The sequence below is a fragment of the Cinclus cinclus genome, chromosome 3 (assembly GCF_963662255.1).
Source record: "Cinclus cinclus chromosome 3, bCinCin1.1, whole genome shotgun sequence".
In the NCBI taxonomy this organism is placed as follows: domain Eukaryota; kingdom Metazoa; phylum Chordata; class Aves; order Passeriformes; family Cinclidae; genus Cinclus; species Cinclus cinclus.
Genome location: NC_085048.1, coordinates 79,468,812 through 79,488,899, shown reverse-complemented (window position 1 = coordinate 79,488,899; position 20,088 = coordinate 79,468,812). Strand labels below are relative to the sequence as shown.

General features: G+C 36.8%; 1 protein-coding gene across 1 annotated transcript in view; it reads right to left on the bottom strand.

The window, feature by feature from the left end:
• Positions 1-20,088, bottom strand: part of SMYD3 (SET and MYND domain containing 3) — a 388,177-nt gene that overhangs the window by 331,857 nt on the left and 36,232 nt on the right. The window contains 3 exon segments of the mRNA XM_062489198.1: positions 2,485-2,542; positions 3,619-3,726; positions 10,605-10,668. Coding sequence (XP_062345182.1) covers positions 2,485-2,542; positions 3,619-3,726; positions 10,605-10,668 — 230 coding nt within the window.

The following is a 20,088-nucleotide window of genomic DNA, read 5'->3' as shown; positions in this document are numbered from 1 at the left end:
GCACAGAGAACTTAGGAAGGAAGGAATAGTCTTAAAATAATGAGACCTAGCAAAAGTAACAATGCTCAGAAGACCCCATCCTACTTAATCTGAGTTTCAGGGCATGCAAAGGAATTTCAAGGAACTATGGAGATTGGAAAAAAAAATCATAAAGGGCTGGATGCCTCCACAAGCTTTGTGATTTTACAAGTATTATATGCTTTAGCAGAAAATTATTCAATAAGTGTATAAAACTTTACATGCTTCTATTCAGTTTATATGTCTCCCACACTAAAAATCAACCAACAGTATAAAGTAATGTTGAAAAGTAATAGTGTAAAGCAAAATAAGACAGCATAGTGTCATAACTTGCAAAAATAAAATATTTTGGAATTATAAAGATAAAAAGAGTATCAATGAGAATTCTGACACATTTCTGATTAGTGTTGACACATTATCTTCTATTACAAAGATGCTTCCTGAGAATATTTTTGTTTCAGATTACAGCCTGCATTCATAGTTCATGTGATTCTGTTCAATGAAATCTTTTCTCCTATATGCTTAGGCCTCTAATGAAAATGCAGCTCTGATTTTCCTATAGAGTCCACTAAGTACACAAAGAAACAAAAGCTTTATCAACACCATTCATAAATTGTGCAGCAAATGGGGAAATGGTTATGAAATAACAGGAGCTTTTGGAGCATAGAGGCAGCAAAAAATATCACAGCTACTACAAGTTCTCAAGCCAACCCAAAATACTTTTGGATTATTTTAACTCCAAAACCATATAGACCACTCTAACAAGGGAGCCAGGAAAACAACACAAGTAAAGACTCAGCCACAACCTTTACATAAGATTTAGAATAGGCCATTTGTACTGTGGTCTGAGGTATCAACTTCAGTTAACGTGTTAATGTCCTAAACACTTGACGCTGTGGAGCTAAGAAGATTCCACAGGAATTGTTATTAAGAATCAGAGTAACTACAGATGAAACACTAGATGTGGATCTCTCATTTTTCTTCTCCTAAACTAACTGGCTAAGCACCAGCTGTTTCTGTATCAGTGACAGGACAGTCATCCCATCTGTATCATAGGCCTTATCATCATTTCCTTCAGAATGAGAATTTCAGCAGAAGCTTCTGGCCACTCTACAGACTTTTGTACCATTTATCCTTTGCAGCTCAGGCCTGTTCAGCACCAAGCTTCTCTCCAGACAACTTATCACACTATTTCCCTTGTCTCCACTCAAGTCAAGGAAAGCTGAGACCATCTCATCCAAGGGTACTGAGAAACCCCAGTTTGTATGGAATGATCAGTTACTAAAAAAAATCTTTGCCTACACTAGAGACAATGGCTGTACAAGTGACCAATATTTAATTTTTAAAGGGAGACTTCCATGCAGTTCCTCCCGTGCTACTCTGCAATCAGCCATTGGTACAATAAAGACTCTTTCCTTGGATCCCAGCAGTCCATATTCTACATCATTTTAACCTAATTTGAAGCATCTGTTTTCCATAAACCTTTGTTACAAGAACTGAGAATATCCATTGTAGAAAATCACTATGTTTTAACTAACTGAAATGTATCTATTTTAATTTGCTGCCTTATTAAGATATTTTGCCTTTGCAGTTTGGGAGAAGGCAGCAGAGTGTCTGGGTGTTCAGAAGTAAAATTAATACTATGTATTTCAATTTTTATGTTTATACAGGGTTTTTTTCCCTAACTAAATTGATATAACAATTGATCGAGCTGGTTTGTAGACAACACCCTGATTAATACGAAAAAACATGGAGGTAATCAAAATATTCACATTACTCTCCAGAAAATCCCTCTAAACAAGATGCAAAAATGAACCAAGGATGCATTTCTTCTTTTCTAAGTCTTCAAGATGCCAAAAAATATTTTAAAAAATGTTTCCTATTTCAACATTTGCTGTGCTGAGAGATTGTAATGAGCATCTTTTTCTACCCAAGCAGCTGAAACTTGTGAAGCCACAAAAGTAATAACTGCACAAGTTCATCTTTTTTCTCTATTGAAAGGTCATGTAGAAGAAAAATATACACGTATCCCTTTTAAATTTAACTTTCCTATTTCTGGAAATTATTTTGAAGCTTTATGCAATAGCACATAAGCATTAAAAAAGTAAAACCTCAATGTAAAAATGTATGTATTATTGTATATATGTGCAGAAATATTGACACTGTATGTAGTAAGGCAGACATTGGGTAAATTAAAAAAAGGAGCAGGCATGATGTGCATTGTAAAATGTGAAAATAAAAACACTAAAGCAAAAAAAATACAGGTGAAGGTTTTGCTTCAAGACAACAGACATGTTTTTCCTTTTATCTTTGAAATAACTGTTCACAAACCCACAAAGGTTTTTGCCTTTGATTCTGTTACTCTATAGAGCAAACCTTCAGAAGGCAAGCTGAAGAAAATCAGATGGCCCTTTCGTAAAGCAGACCTTGGAAGTACTTCCTGAAATCTGGCTGGCAATTACTTACTTGACTGAAGATCGGAAAAAGAGTAGAGTCTCTCAGAAGGGCATAATGATTGTCTGAGCTGTAGAGGAAAAACAGATCATTAACACTCACATAGAATGTTTTATCTTGAAAACACTCTATAAGACTGATTACTCTGTGTGATAAATGTGTAAGATAATTAGGTAAGGCCAACAGCATCAACATGAATCCAGGACTTTGCATAAACTATCCCAAAAAACTAAATTTCTTTGTTGCTATAAGACTTTCTACTAATTTCAGATTTTTAACACTTTGGCAGCTTACCTTTAGTAACTTACTTTAGCCCTTTCAAGCCTAATTGAAATCAGTTTATGAGGGTTGTAGTTTCAGAATTCACGTGACTATAATGAATGCACAGTATTGATAGGTACATATTTGCCCTTTAAAAGCTAACATGGACAAGCTCTTCGCAACAATGAACAAAATAAATGTGAAATAATATTTTATCACCTCAGACCACAACAAAGGCCCACGCTTTTATCCAACACAGGTTCAGCAAAAAAAAAAAACAAATCCCTTTTGATTTACAATCCCACACATTTATAAGCTGCTTAAACTAAGAGAAAATTTAGTCCATATAAAATAATCAAACTGTGGGAATGTCAAACACCCAGGACTTCCAAGAGAGCTTAGAAAAACATTAATAAAAGTAATTGAGATTAAGAGAACCCAACAAGGAAAGTATGGTATTATGCCATCTAAAGAAAAGGCTAGCTACCAGTGCTCCTGTCCTTACCACTCATTCAAACACTGAATGAGGCTTCCATTAGGTTAATAGAAAAGCACTAATAACTTCAGTAGTATTGAATGGAAAACAGTGTCTCCCTATGTTTTCCTTCCAGGCAAAAATAAGCTTAGAATGCTACCACAGAGCCATAGGAAAAGAAAGTCAATAAACATGTCCCTTGAGCTCAGTTATGTCCATTTTGGAATCTCTTGATCCTTTCAGCATTTCTGTAAATTAATCAGTAAACTTGTAATGCAATTTGCAATCTAATTTTTTTCAGCATTCCCAGTCACTTCAGCCTTGTAGCTCATAATTACATTAAAATGTAGAACAAGAAAGCATTTATCAGAATTTGCTGCACTGAATCAATCTAAAAGAACATCACTTACTAGTTTAAAAACAATCCTGCCAGCAAGTCTGACAGAGTCTGGAGGAAAATTTGGTTCGATGCTCTTAAGACACCTGCATTCCTGCTTGTGGTCCAGCCAAGCTTCTTTCTATAAGGATATTTTAAAAATTAAGAAAAAGAAAATAAAGCGCATTTTATTTTATATAACCTGTATCCTACTTTGTATACGTACACACATATTATATATATATATATATATATATAGTTATCTACAGTTATATATGCACACACACATGTTCAAAACAAGATGCCTTGATTCTCATTTGTTGAGGCATGAAGCAGTGACAATATGTAGCTGCTTACTTCCCAAGATTGGAGAGAACTAGAAAGGATGCTATCTAACACACACAAAACTCCAGGCACGTGTTTACTCAACAACCAAGACTGCAGAGGCTTCAGAGTCCATTCACTGCACTAAATGCAGCTGTTCTAATGCAATGGCCAAGTCTTCAGTGCTGAAAAACTGTCCCCGAGTATCCCTGAGCTGATGAAGTATCGATGCCCACAGCTGAGACAACTGGCAGTGATATTTTTCACAGTTCAGACCAGGAGTGGTCACTGATACAAAAACAGAAGACAGAACCAAAAATATTTTAGTTGCATATATTACCCAAACCTGAAATCTTTGTTTCATGGGCTACTTTGATAAGAATAGCAGAGACAGACTAACACTTCCATAGCAGGGAAGAGTCACGATGACAAGATAAAGTAAATATTGAAATATGTCTTTTTTTCTCTGCCATTCATTGTTGCCCCAAGATCAGTGCAGAAGAGCAGCAAGAATGAGTCTTCAACTAAAGAAACATGTTGGAAGAAACTTTCTGATCACTTTTATTCTCCTGTCTTCTGACTCTACAAGCAAAAAATTCTCTTTATAATACACAAAAACTCCAAGTCCATCCATTAACATACTACCTATTTACACACTTTTTTTGCACATTCACAGTTTATATTTGAAGCTGTTTCAAGCAGTTTCGAAAGCAAATTAAAAGAAAGGGCAAAACAAAAATTTGCTACAACAACAAGTACTCAGAACCAAGGGGTTCTGAAGATGACATTTTTCACAAATACACGGTAAGGGAAAAAAAACATAAATCCAGAAAACCGGTTTCTGTTAGATGAGTGTCACAGAGAAAATTATTGTGTAAGGGTAAGTACCTGTTCAGCAATTAAAAGAAAAAAAAAATAGAAAATGGCAGAGATATGTGTAAGGGCACATCAGACCTGGAGTTGCTGATATGCAAGTTATAAAGATTCCAAAGGCAATCACACAATTTTTTCTTAAGCTGCATTTAAGTGAAGGAATTGTTTCAGGTAACTAGGTTTCAGCACCAGAAGCATTTATTATATTTAATTCAGGATTTTCTTCCCCAGTGGCATACATATCATAAATAAATGGAACTTTTTATTTCTTTCAGATACATGAGAGATTTGTGATTTCATTTCTTTTACCCATAATTCTACAAGAGGAAAAAATGACACCAAGAAGACATTAATCCAAATACAGTTAGTGTCACATGCTGTCTGACAAATAAAAGTTAAGTATTTAGTGCTGAATAGAATTATCCTTGTCTAGAAAAAACAAGGTCATGCTTGTAAATGTCCAGACATCATTCTGTGCAATATAATTATATTGGCATTTTTATGCGACTTAAACTAAAAATGTTCCTAGGAGTAAGCCTTTGTCTGTCAATTTTTTTCCTCTACATAAATGTTGCACAGAATTTTAAACATGCTAGAAGTGACATCAAAATGATTAATAACTACCCAACCAATATAGCTCTAATGAGATGAAATATGCTGTACCACATAGCCTCATATGCCATGTTTCTTTGAGAGCATTCCCATGTGATAAGAATAGTTCAAACACATGCCTTTCGTGAAACAGCACTTTGGCCAAAATTGATGCCAAAAAGGAAACACTCTGATTCCTCTGCAGAAGGAGCTGGAATGGGGATTACCATTCACTTATTCCCAAATGGTCAGGGAGAGAGAGGAAAGCTCCAAATGCATTAAATATAATAAAATTCAACAACATTTCTTCTTACTATCTATACAACATGGATACAAATTACATGACAATGTGAAAATGAGGATTTGTGACCCTGGAAAGACTTACTTTTAAAGTCAGTCTCTAACAACACTTATTGGTTGGACAATTAGTCCCACAATTCTTAGTCCCACATTTCTTGGTGGGAGGGTTTTCTTAATTCTGTGTATCCTGGCTTTCAGTAAAGGTTTTTATATCCTATATCCAGCATGAGTATGAACACTGTAGTGCAGAGACATGGGTATGACCCTTCCCCTCCATGCCAGGGAAGGTCTTCCAATTTTGCAAAGATTTCTTTTTCCCCTGTTGGAAATGAACACTAACAGAAGAAAGCAAAAAAAGGCAAGTGAACAGTACAGAGCAATACAAAACTCTCCTCCCCAGGGCTTCACTACACTTAGGAACTTGGAAAGAACATCCTTCTGTCTACCTCCTCCCAAAGCATTGTGTCTCCTTCAATCTCAGTGCATTCCAAGTGCAAATCCTCAGGCTTCACCCAAGTGAAGATGGTCAGCAACCACATGGCTACAGAGATGGCACAGCACAGAGCTCTTTGCTGGGGCAGATTGAGAGTCTACCCACTGAACCAGCACCAGACCAGCTCCACTGCCTCCCTGCACAACCCAGGATTCCTCCTGCTGGCTCAGGCCATGAGCAAAGACCTCACAAATGCCTGCAATGTCTTGTGTGTTTTCAGCTGAGAAACTTTGCCAATGCACAAGCATCCTTTCACAGACATGTGCTATTGCTGTCTCCCCTTAGAGCCTGAATCTAAAAAAGATCCTAAAGCAATGCTGCAGAAACAAAGGTTTCCCTTTGTCTTCTATGCAAGATCAAAAAAAAAAAAAACCCCAAAATTAATGGTTTCTACAGATTAAAGTGCTAATAAAAAGCTGTTAAAGACTAAAACTGATTAACAAAAAAGAAGAATCAAAGAAGAATATTTTTCCCTTGGAAGGTTTTGATCTGTTAAAAGCAAATAATCTGTAATTTCCAAGGGATTGTTTGAATTTTCACAGAATGTATTTTTTTGTAATTATGACATTTACTTCTATTACATTATTTCAATAATGTTTGATAATATCACATTCTGAATTCTGCCTGAAATTACTTTTCAATTTTTCAGGGATTATCATCGATATCATTGGTCCCCAATCTATGGGATACACCATATTAATAAGCATTGCCAGGAGTGATCACAACAGTGATTATGAGGAGCAGCAGATGTGATAACACTACCTTTGGAGAGACACCCAGACAACGTAACATTTCTAGAAGGCAGGAAGCCCATGAAATTAAGCATCAAGAAGTGAAAAAATGCCAGGGAATGCCAAATAGGGGCAAAAACCAATGAGGTATGACTGAAAGGAAAAATAATTAAAAGCAAAAAAATCTATATGTACTTGATCCTGAAATCAGAATTCAGTTGCAAAAGGTCACCCTAAATGATCGCATGTGATAAGTTCCAGTTCCACATTTCTAATACTTTTTTTTAATTAAATTGAAGTGGTAAAAGTAAAAACAGCTTTCTTCAACTGGCCTGGAAAAGAAAAATAATGGGAATTATTGAAATTTGGAACAACTCACTCATAATCTTTAAAATAGACATTATGGAGATTTGTAAAAACTGGATATTCTGATTTGTATATAGGTTTTATTCAGGACTACTGGCTCTGCATACATATTTCCTTAAAGAATAACTATTCTCACTGCAAGTTTCAAACAAAGAGAGACATTTCCAAAGACAATTTGTTCTCCTTAAGGTTAGCCTGAAGATAGGTTTTTGTACCACTTGACATTTTAAGATAAATGAAGGTGTTTACAACATATTTACAGCTTCAAAAATCACTCTTTTTGGTACACTCTGAAATATAAATTCCCGGTTACATTTACATTAAAGTCTCTTTCACAAAATCCACCTTTATTCTAGACCCAGTACACCTACTGTGATTAATTTTTTCAAAGTCAGATTTTTATATTTATTCTGATTTCATTTAATGTATTCATTACAAAACTCCAGAAAATAACAGATTTTGAGCTTAAGTGTTTTGAGTTTCAGTATCACACATTTAAAAATAATCAAATCATTCTGCAACTAAGTGTGAATTGCAAATTCAGCTGCATAATTTGCATTTCAAAGTTACCTGTATTTATAAAACTAAAATAGTCCTGTTTTGCCAATATTCACTTTATCAAATATGCAAAATGCAGTTTCATCAATACCCTGCTGTTTATTTGTTGACCAATTAGTTCAATTAGAAGTGCACATATTAGTGAATTGCACTTCAGCTACAGAGGCTAAGTAGGGCATGAGACATTTGGTTTTGCTTTTCTAAGAGCTGTTACAAAACCAGAGCAGCACAATAGTTTATCTGGCTTATTAGAACAAATATGAATCAGAGGACAGTTCTCAAGACCAAAGAGATCCAGCTGGTCTCAGTTTTATCTGCATCACCTCTTTCAAGTCATCAATCCCAATAAATTCACTGCTTTGACTACAAAATAACTTTTTTTCCCTGTAATTCTCTATCGCTACCTGATATCACAGGCTATTACACACATTAATTCAATATTAATTTATTTATATAAACAGTTCAAGTAATTATGTAACACATTATTATACACAGCGTGCTAAGTGCAGATTACTTTTAGCAGCAGTAGCCTGTCTCACTGAAATCCCTTCCTAAAACTATGGATGGCTTCAAACATGCAAGCCCCAGAGCTGGAAGCACAAAGTAAAGATACTCAACATGGCTTCACGTTATCCCTTATGAATCCTTAAAGAGTTTTCACACACTTGTGCTTCTCAAAGAGGAAGTTCCAGTTCCTACCTCCATTGTCTCTACACCTAGGCTGGGACAGGTGATTGCATGACACCTTGCAGATTTGCTGGTGCAGGTCAGAGCCAGCAGTCTCATTTCACATTAGAGACCTGCCAACAGAGGCTTGACCAGTGACTGTCCTAGAAGATATTTGTTTTAAAGTTACCTTGCAAGTACTCCAATCTTTTACAGTCTTTAAGGCCATGTTTTCCTTATGATATCCCATAATAAATCTACTGTGGCATTGCAACTGATGGTACAGTAAGCACCTAATGTACGTTGCACACATTTGCCATATGATGAATCAAAATGACACATCTTCCTCTTTTCTCTCTCCACGTGCTTTAATCTCCAAAAGGAGGAATTTGTGGCATCTTGAGAACACTACAGATTATATTAAAGCAGAATTGTTTATAGGAGCACACGATACATAACAAGATCAGCCCTGAGGAGAAAGACTTGGTGATGTTGGTTGACAAGAAGCCCAACATGACCCAGCCATGAGCACTTAGAGCAAAGAGAGCCAAACATATCCTGGGCTGCATCCAAAGCAGAGTGGGCAGCAGGGGAAGGAGAGGATTCTGCCCCTCTGCTCTGCTCTGGTGAGAGCCCACCTGCAGTGCTGCATCCAGCTCTGGGGCCCCCAACACAAGAAGGACATGGAGCAAGTCCAGAGGAGGGCCACAAAGATGACCAGAGGGCTGGAACACCTCTCCTATGGAGACAGGCTGAGAGACCTTGCAACAGCCTTCTAGTATCTAAGTGGGGGGCCTACAAAAGAGATGGAGAGGGACTGTTTACAAGGGCACGTAGTGGTAGGACAAGCAGGAATGGCTTTAAACTGCGCATATATGTAGCTTAGACATTAGGAAGAACTTCTTTACTGTGAGGGTGGTGAGGCACTAGAACAGGCTGTCCAAAGAAGCTGTGGATGCTCCATCCCTGGAAGTGTTAAACACCAAGTTGAATGGCATGCTTTGAGCAATCTGATCTAGTGGAAGGTGTCAGCCCATGGAACTAGACAATCTCTAACGTCCCTTCCAACATAAACCATCCTATGACGCTTTCATTCCATGATCGTTGGAATGCCAAAGACTTAACTTAAAAAGGTATTGAACATTACTACTAGTCTACTTTTACCAGTAGTTGCTTTTCATAATTTTTCTCTATTTAGGAAAATAAAAAAAATAATGTGCACATACCCCCCCAAAAAATACCAACCACTACCAACCCTCACCCTCCCAAAAAAAAAAAAAAAAAAAAAAAAAAAAAAAAAAAAAAAAAAAACCAAACAGAAAATCATAGTGTAAAACTATGAGGAACCATTTAAAACTTCAAGTGTTCTATAAAACAATGCTATAGATCTAGTAAAATATAAAAGTTAATAATTTAGGCCTTTGAGAACTTTTCACCTTTGAGAAATATTTCATAGGATGGAATTACACTATAAGTCAGGCTGAATGGATCTATGGAGATCTCTAGTAGCAAAGCAGGGTCAGCTCTGGGGTCAGACCCAGCTTAGAGCTTTATCCAGTAGAGTCTCCAAACCCACGAACACAGAGATCACACAAATACCCTGGCCAGCCTGTCCCACCTCTTGGCTGTCAAGAGCTTTTCCTTGTACCCCATGTGAACCTCTGGTCTTTTAACTTAAGCCTGTTGTCCCTTTGCCATGCACCACCTTTCTTCTTGAAAAACCTCCTCAGAGATGTAGTTTTCCTTAAGGACTTCTCAAAGCATTCTTGACCCTTATTTCCTCTTTAAAAACTGGAATATAAAATTTACCATTATAAAAAGCACTCTTGAAATACAAATTGGTTTACTTAAAGCTTAAAATTATTCCTCCTCCTCTCACCAAGTACAGTCAAACAGCATACATTTAAACTTAGTTTTGTACTGATCAGAGTCTTATGCTTGTAGCTATAAAAATACTGAAATAAAACAAAGCAGCATGTTTACCCACCCTGCCCAAAACTACAAATTAATTGCAATGTGGAGGTATGACAACATGCAAAATGTATGGAGACACCATAAAAAAAAAGTATTTAAATGCCAACTTTCTTAAACCCTTTACAGCTGTTGTTTTTATCTTACCTGACAAGATCTACCACAGTATTTAGCAACCTTGCACTGAGAGCACCTGTGCAGTTTTTCATTCCTGTTTAGAAAAAAAAAAAGAAATAAGAAAAAGAGTTATATATTCAGATAGAGTTTTGTATCTATCCATCTTATCTAACTAGAAATTTCCAAATATTCCAAGTCACAAAAAAAAACTTAAAAACAAGAATAGTCTAAAATTCCCTGTAATGCAAGAAGAAATTGTACATAGTTATGTTCAAAGCTATAGTCACAACCCTTTACTTGGGTCACTCTGCACCTCTGGGGCTACTTTGGATCAACAGGAAAATTATCAAATGTGCTTTTGTGATGTAGCTGTAACTCTGGGGAGATTGATTTTGTAGATAACATCATAATTAGGGTTGTCCAACACAGCTAGCTAATCCATTTACTATCTGAGTCTTGTCTTAAGCAAGCAAGCAAGCAGCACTATCTGTCTTAAACAAGACCTTGCTGTGAACCTACAGCTGTGACATCAAATTTTATCTTTACAACACAGTCCAAAGTTGACAGAAATTTCTATTCTAAGAAAGCACTTCTGATCAATGGACAATGAAAACAAAATAAAAATTCATGGAGGAAGTAAAAAAATCCAATGACAACTAGGAGAACTACCAGACCTATACATTACAATCTGAAGTTTAAAAGCTCCTCCTGACTGTAGTACTGTTTTCTGGTACTGTCTTAATTTAGTTATATGACTTAAGAAAGCATCACTGAAGTTCTGCACATTTTTAGACAGTAAGAAAGCATTAAATGTGAAAGCACTCATAGATCAAATCCTGCACCTCAAATACATAAGTAAAGATATTTACTTCGGTGAGTAGAAATGAGACAGATTTTGAAGCTTCCCTTCCCATTCATTTTCCTGTAGAAGATACTGAACATGATGCATTATTCTGGTAACACTGCAAAAGGTTCACTTTCATTTCTTAACATGCAAGGCTGCTTATGTGAGTCATGGTCATTCATTAGGCTGGGCAAACAGTATTAGACATATAAAGACAGGTTTTTGTTGTTTTAAAACTGAAGGCAGGCAATTTACATTACAGGCACAGCAATTATCTGAGCTCTGTAGACAGTACCACCCTGACTACTTCCCCTCAGACTTCCTCCTGGCCATCCCTCTGACTTTAGTGAAGAAGCACAGACACCTCACTGGGCACTTCACTATTCCCTTGTGAGCTGCACAGGGCTGAACACGGGCCACTTACACCCAACAAACTATCACCAGAAGTTCATCCTCAGTACCCCTGTCTCCATCCTTCTACAAGGCAAGGAAAGAGGTATCAGTCATGCCACTGTCCCCTTATAAAGGTAATTTTAGTAATGGTATCTTTGTGTTGCTACAGTGTTTTACATTTAGCTGCCTCAAATCTTATTATATAGATTAATTCAGCTTTCCAATTTAACAGGGAAATAACTATCTAAAACAGCCCATGTCAAACTGAAGGGGCAAGTTTAAATGATTAGATGAAGGACTTGACTTTGCAAGATCCCTGGTGTCCGCACATCAGTACCAGATGTGCTCTTTTCACTTGCACTCCCATCTGATGCAATGAAAAGATGTAATTTGCTGTCTCTGCTGTCACCAAAAGAAAACTGCTCTGCTGTTGTCAGCCATCTAGAGACTGTTTACCATATAGTCAGATTCCCAGACCAGATGCTTTAGAGCACGACCTTCTTTTACCTACAGCACTCAGTTGTTACCAAACCTAATTTCTCTGGGTAACTTCAAAAAAGTAGAACACTATCCAAAGGCCAAATGCAAACCAGAGAGAACCAACATGCCCACAAACTTCAATTTAGAACTTCTAGATAAACAGTGTAGCCCACTTATTTCAGCAATGATGCCAAAACTGAAGAGTAGGGGCACACCAGAAATACCATAGAGCATCCTCTAGCAAAAACCAACCTCTCCTTGTATTTTACTGATATATCAATGTTTTACTGTGTTTGAATTATTGAAATAACAGTTGATGCATTATCTTAAGACTCTTACAGGCATTTGGGGAGTTTAGACAACTGCATTGGTCAAAGACTCTGAAGAGCATTATGAACAGATCATTACAATCAAGTAAAAATATTTTCATTTGTACTGCATAAAAATCTCTATTTTGTCACACAATATTTTGTAGGTATTCATACTAACTACCAGGAGAAAAGTAATTTATAAACATTTCAGATATAAGTAGATATTTTCCTACAGTATTCTTTAACTTCCTACTTGAAAAACCAGCCCTGGAGACAGAAAAAAACTAGCAGCTGTTGGATTTCTATAAACAGAATCTAAAATCTTCTCCTTGCACAATACGTTTTTGATTTTAAGGTGCAATGCCTGAGGATGATTCAGAGTTAGAAACAAGTGTGAAATCTTCATTTTGCCAGCTGGAGAGAGCTGCTTCATCTTCAAGGCTGAGCAATGACACAACCTTAACAACGCTCTGATAGAAGAGGATGTATTTCTCAATTTAGATTAGAAACACATGTCAGAGTAGCCTAGGACAAAAATGAGACAGCCAAGCAGGTAGAACTTTGGTTTGTTCTTCAGCTCCCCATATGCACAGCCACAGCCCTCGAGATGGTCACTCTGCAGCAGGTCCCTGTTGCCTTAAACATCTCTCTTTTACCTGACTGTAGAGTCTCATAGGTCACTAAGGACTTTCTGGCATCTCCTTCGTATTCAATATTCTACACTCTTGCCAGCAGCCTCCATGAAACTTCTCTTTATTGTTACACAGCATTAGCTGAATGTCTGAGTGCTTTACCCTTCTACTGAATGGCTGAGCAAAAACACACTTTGAAGGCAGACTTTGTTTGCTCTACATGTTATTCTTTAAAACGCAATTATGAGTTCAGAGCTTGTTAATGGAGCATGTGCAATTTTAGTCCCAAACACACTGAAGTACCACATAGTCCCAGCAGGAACAGGTAAGATGCAGCAATCCAAAGCAGAGTAATTAAAATTTTCTGAAAGCTGAATTTAAATTAATCAACACCCACAACAGTAAGAGAAGTCTTTCCTACAGTTTTGACATTCATCCATGAGAAGGCTAGATGTAATAACCTTAATACACTGCAAACATTCCTGGCCTTGGTATAGCTCTTGGCAATTTTCTGAGAGAGGCCAGGATTTACTGGAATCATTAGTGTCAAGTCACCAATACATATTCCAACTTTATTTTGTAATACAACTAGTAGACATATTGCCACAAAGCACCAGATTCCCTCAGCATCCTCAGAAGTTTTAATATTTCACACTGATATTTCCTTTGTATCCTTTGTCCCCAAGGGTTAACAATGCTGCAGTAACAAACACATACACAAAAATCTAAGGATCATCACCCAAAACTGGAATTTTTGTCCAACTGACACTGTCAGTCAGCTTATTTGAATGAGGTGACTCCCTCCTGGTGCCATTTAATGAATGAATTAGCCACTCATCTTTGAGGCTTCTTTGAATGACAAGGGGATGTAGAATGCTTATCAGAGAGCTGAATAGTAAAGCTGCTAATGAAATAATTGCTTTCTCTTCCAATCCTTCTTTCAACTCCTGGACTAAAAAAAAATTCCTTTGTATTTATAGCATCTCTGGATCACGCTACCTGGCATACTAAATGTAAAACAGCATGATCTAAAACACTAGCTCTTAAATCCCTTATAGTCAGATTCATGTATTCATACATGGAAGATTTGTGTATTTTAGAACATTTTAAGAAGTACGGCAATTTCCCTGGTTTATTTTGGCCCTTCTCAATATATTATTGATGATATAGGCTTTATTCAAGGAATTTTAAAGTCACTGTTAGATACTCCCATGCATTTCTTATTACCTGTAAACTTCACCTGGAGATAGTATCAGGTCCCTTACAAGGTACCTACTGCATCTCACCTAATGTGACAGTTTCATGGATGAGAAAATGCACAAAATTTGATCTAATGGATTCAGTTATACGTTAATCTCTAAAAAGGTTTCTGCTGCAACAAAAAAGGAAAGATCCAGTAATTACAAATAAATTAATTTTCCAACACAGTATATACAAGGTTTTGCAAATGACCACAACCCCTTATGAAGCAACAAGCACAAGTGAGCGTCTTAGCCTGTATTAAAACAAACAGCCAAGAACAAAAACCAAAACCCACATCTGTAAAGTAAGCAGGGGTTGTCAGTTGACCTCTAGCATAGTATTATGGTCAGGTTAAGAATCTTTCCTCTAAGGAATTTGGTTATTGCTCAATCTTATCATCGTGGTCTGCAAATACGGTTTATAGAATTAGCTCTTCCAATGTGTACTGAGAAGGCAAAAAATCAACCCCAAATGTAGAGGTGGGTATAAGAATTTCAAGAGATTGAAATGTACAGGAAACAAAAGAAAATTTATGACACAGGGAAAAAACAAGTAAGACAGCTCAACTGGAATTGCCCCAGTGGGAACACCCTCCCCAGAAAAAATACTTTTTTTTTTTTTCATTTTGTTTTCTAACACATGTTTAAAATCTTAAGAAGAAGGTGAAGAGATTAACAAGGGTTTGTCTGGACTATCAGGTCCTATCAGAGCCATACCTGCACTCTCTCATACCTTAAAAAAACATGTGCACTTTTAAAAATATCACATAATAACTTCTGCTTGCCAGGAAATGGTCTAATAAAATTTCAAATACCACAACAAAAGTCAACCAAATACAATTAGACTACTTAATTTATAATGGAAATGCATCTACACTTCTCTGCTGATTGCAGGCACTTGACTTTCAGCCCTCCTCATAAGACAAGTATCAGATATAACAGAACTGATTACCAGACTGCATTCAACATGCCTTGCTACGTAGTTTATTCACACTTCTGCTTCTGCCATATCTTGCAGGGAAAAAAGTACTATTTCACACAAATCCCCTCCTGCATTTTTGTTGTTGATATTGTTTTTAGTTAATAATCCTGCCGTGTATGCATGAATGAAAAGAGCAGCTCTTTCCAATCTGTGTCAAGCTGAACTAATTTCCTGAACAAATCTGTAGACCTTTGCAATTCAGTCAAGCCTGTCAAATGCATAAAGTCTACTTGGGTTTTTTCAAGTATGTGCATTTGAGACCTGTCACGAAGTGAAAGCAATCAATACCTACAGTAAGCAAAGAAGTCATTCATCATTTTAACTAATATGCCTCTGTCTTCTAATAATAAAAATAAAGCTGTGAAGAGCAAACAGCCATCTTACATTTGGTAGATTTGAGTGCACAGGGGTTATGTTAAATGTGATTACAGCTTTCTCTCCACACCTCTCTCCCAATGATGAAGTGTAGCAACACAGTTGTTCCCTGGTTGTTACCCCACTGCTCACTCACAGGGGCAGCAGGCACTGTGGTGAAGATGGCTCTGGGGACAAGGATGAACAGTGCTGAGGGCCAGGCAGCACAACCCTGGGGCATACACATCTGCACCATCCCAAATCTGAGCCCTGGGCAAGCAGCAAGCCTGCAGGCAGTGAGGTGTGCCCACAGCAGGGGCTCCCAGTCCCCCTGGTGCCCTGGGTGCTGACCTGGCTCAGCCTGGCAGGCTCATGGACCCTGGACCTGCTCTGCAATCTTAGATGAGTTGGCAGAGAAGAAGACATCCTCCATGAACCCCATGGCCACAACCTCTGAAATAAGGCTGACAGGTTTTTCTGCCCTAAGGTGTTTCTGTACACTCACTGCTCTCAGGTCCCACACTGGATCTGGGCAAATGAGAATACACCAGGTAAGAAGCCTTTGAATTCTCTGCTCCTAAAAGTAATGCAAAAATCTCCCACTTGCACACTTCATTGTGTTAAGTATACAAATTAGTATTTTTTAACCCAAGAGCAGCACTGGGAAGTAGCATTCTGGGAGGTAGAATTAGGGTTAAAAGATAGCAACTACAGCTAACCATCAATGACCAGAGCCATTATTTGTGAGAACTAAGACCTTTTATATAAGAAAAACATACACCTTCTTTATTTGCAAATAAAATTATCATCTACGTCATACCTGAACCTTCTACAGAAGTGGTATTGTATTGTCCAGGTATAAAAAGGCGAAGAGAACACATGAAAAACTGAAGCACCTATTTTGTTGATGAAAGGTTAGTTTTGCAATTTGCACTCTGAAGTACACTATTTACTAAAAGAAACAAAAATTTGGCACTCAGGATGACTCCCCACAACTTAAATCTTGGTTTCTGAAGCCTTACTTGTAACCCTGAATGCCTACTTTTTGTTATTTTCTATAATTTTTGTTATGCCCAGATACCTACTTAACACCCTGAAACATTCCTGCATATATTCTAGAAGGAAAAATCAAAATTCAAATGGATGAGGAGAAATATAATCCTTCTTCTTAGAATGGGTGTCAGTTCTGTTCAAATCTTACAAATATTTTTTACATATGTATTGTTTGTATTTGGTTTTAAAATACAAACTCAACAGATGTATGGGTCATATGACTTTAGCTGACATGAGCTTCTGAATCTTATTTTTTATCTGGTTTTGTGTATTAGGTATATCTCCCATCATTATTTTCTGCACCTTATTTTTTTCTTCTGAAGAATACCTAGTCTGCAAACTGTGAAAAACATATTCTAAATAAAATTTGTAAGGGTCCAAAGTAATTATTCATTGTATTATAACCTTCCCTGACATTTTACATTGGAATTTTAGTTTTTTATTCTCTTGGAGGTTGCAGAGCCAAAGTCAAGGCTGGGAAAAAAGAGACAACAAAAAGACATCCAAGTGCTAGATTTCATTTACTTCTGTGTAGAAACTGGTCTATCTGTTCACCCAAATTGAATTGCCAAATTTGTATGAAGTGCTTATTTTTCAAAACCTCTTTGCAGTATTTTGAAAAATAATGGTGAGACAGTCCCTGCTGAAATTGAAAAGTTATCTAGAGCCACAAAGAGATGTCACTCCCATGCTTAAACTGAAAAAAAAAACAACAAAAAAAACAAAAAAACCCAAACAAAACAAAACAAAAAAAAAAAAGAACACACAAACTACACATTGATTTTCTTGAAAATAGAGATGCTAGAAGTGGAGTACCTATTCTGATACAACCAAGAACAGAATTATACTCTGCTCCACTAAGTTGGCAAATGGTGAAAAGCTTCAGGTGTGGTACTTTCTAATAAAATTAGTGAAGGAACTTGTAAGAAGAAACACCAAAAAACATGGCCCTCAAATTGGCGTGAAACTTAATCATACCTTTGAATTCTACTTCTCCATTCAACATTTACGTCTCATCCTAACCTACACATTAAAATACAAGAAAGTCTCTCTACTGAATACCAAAATATTTACTTTAGAAGGAATTTCAGTAATACAAGGCACTTAAACTTGTTCAGGAGAAGCACTCAGCATACCCCAAAACAGTGAGTTTTTTGTTCTAGAATACATGAGTGGCTTTGGAATATAATACCTTTTACATATATATAAGTACACATATGGTGTATGTACAAACACACACACTTTATCAATATTCACAATGAATAAAACAAATAGTATCACAATTGAAATCAGTGGTTGTGTGAAAATGCTGTAATTATTCCCCCAACAAAACTCATAGTAGTCCCCCACTGAGAGCACTGAAACAGCATCACAGCAGAAGTTGGCTCCAAGAGCATCAGGTAACTACGACAAACTGTCTGTGCCACCTCCTTGCCCTGTAAAGCTACTTTGACACAGCTGCCCTCAAATCAAGGCCATCTCCAGGGTTTCCCTGCAGTGGGCACGCCAACACGCCTCCAGCAATTTCAGGTTTAAACAGATTATTTTCAGTCACACAGTACATTCCTTCCACCTTGGGATTTCAATCAAAGAAGCAAGCCAAATACTGTGACTAAGATTAAATTTCAAAATATGAAAAGGTTATATCTAAAACTTAGAAACCTGGAAAAAAAGCTGCATGCAATATTTTTAAATGCTCATTTCTGGAACATGTGGTTAAAATCCAATGAAGCCAAGTATAATAAAACATCCCATCTTTCACTTCTCCCTATAAAAATGATTAATTTGTTCATTAATCTGCTGTATATCTAAGTAGCTTTTTCTTCAACCCATAGGTCAATGTTCCACCAAAACAAAGCTGTTACTCTAAAATATCATACTGATGTAAACATTTACATCCTGCTAGTATTACCTCCAGGATCATATGGATGCATAATTTTGAATGACATACAAATCCTTCTGACCCTCTAAGAGAAGAATATCTTCATGAGCTTCTTTCTTTTTGAGCTCCTTTCCTGTCTTGACCACATTTATATTTTTAGCATAAACATTTTATAGTAGTCCTACAGTGCCTATTCACTTGCTTTTTTTTTTTTTTTCCAAATGTGAACATCTATGCTGAAAAGATCTTTCAATCCCTATGGAACACATTTTGAATGTGATGAATGAAAAAATAAAATATTTCAGGCAAAAATCTTTGACAGGCATAGTAATACAAATAGGCTCAAAATAAATTCCCATACTTTTTGCCCCATAGCTTTAGAATTGGGAAAGGATATACATCAAGTGAATTCATTTTCAACCTGCTTAGCCCCTATCCTTATGGTCAGATCACATCCAAGTTAAGATTCAAATATAGGTGACTGGAATAGAATAGTCAGTTCTGCTTATTTATAAGCTGAAGAAACTGCAAAGATAGAAAATCAGAGTAAAACGCAGGAAAAATGTGCTCCTATCAAATAGCAGAAAGGGCAGAGAAACAGCTTGTTTCCAGCTCACATATTGTGATATCATGAGGTCTCACAAGACATCTGAAGTGGTCTTGTTATGGACTCATAAAATCCCAATGAAGACTTTTGCATTAGAAGAACGTGAAAATGTTCTTGACATCTGTAATCCTGCTTCCCACTTCGATGCAGCCCTCCAGTGCAGGATAGTTTTCTGCTGTACCTGTTTCTCTTGGGATGCACTTTAAATGCCCATAAGTCTTCCTCAGACAAAAGGACTTCTCATATCGAGTCCATCTTCACCTCTTAGAAATGTAGACTACTCCTGAGAGTACCACTGTTTGTCTCAAAACATATTCTACACAACTGTGAAACACTGGGGAAACTTGAACATCACTTTTAGCAAATCTGTAAATACCTGTAATGAATTTAGAAACAGCTGCCTAACCGGTTCTCTCTCAGCCTAGTTGGATGGGCAGTCTTTTAAATTACCATTAACTGGCACATTCTATCATATTTTTCTTCAAATCTTCTGTATTTTATCAATTCTTTTCCAATCAATTCATCTCCAGCTTTGCAGGCATTTTAGTTTGCTTGTCACTGCTCATATTTTTTCTCTAATTTACTCTATTTCAACACCTTTCCCATTTCAGAATCTCTTTCTCCTTTTCTAGATAACAAAGGCATTGTTTTTTATCTCCAAAAAGTCTTATTTTTTTCCCCACCAGGCTCAAATCCTCTTTCACTTTACACTCCTTCCAGCAATTTTCATTTCAC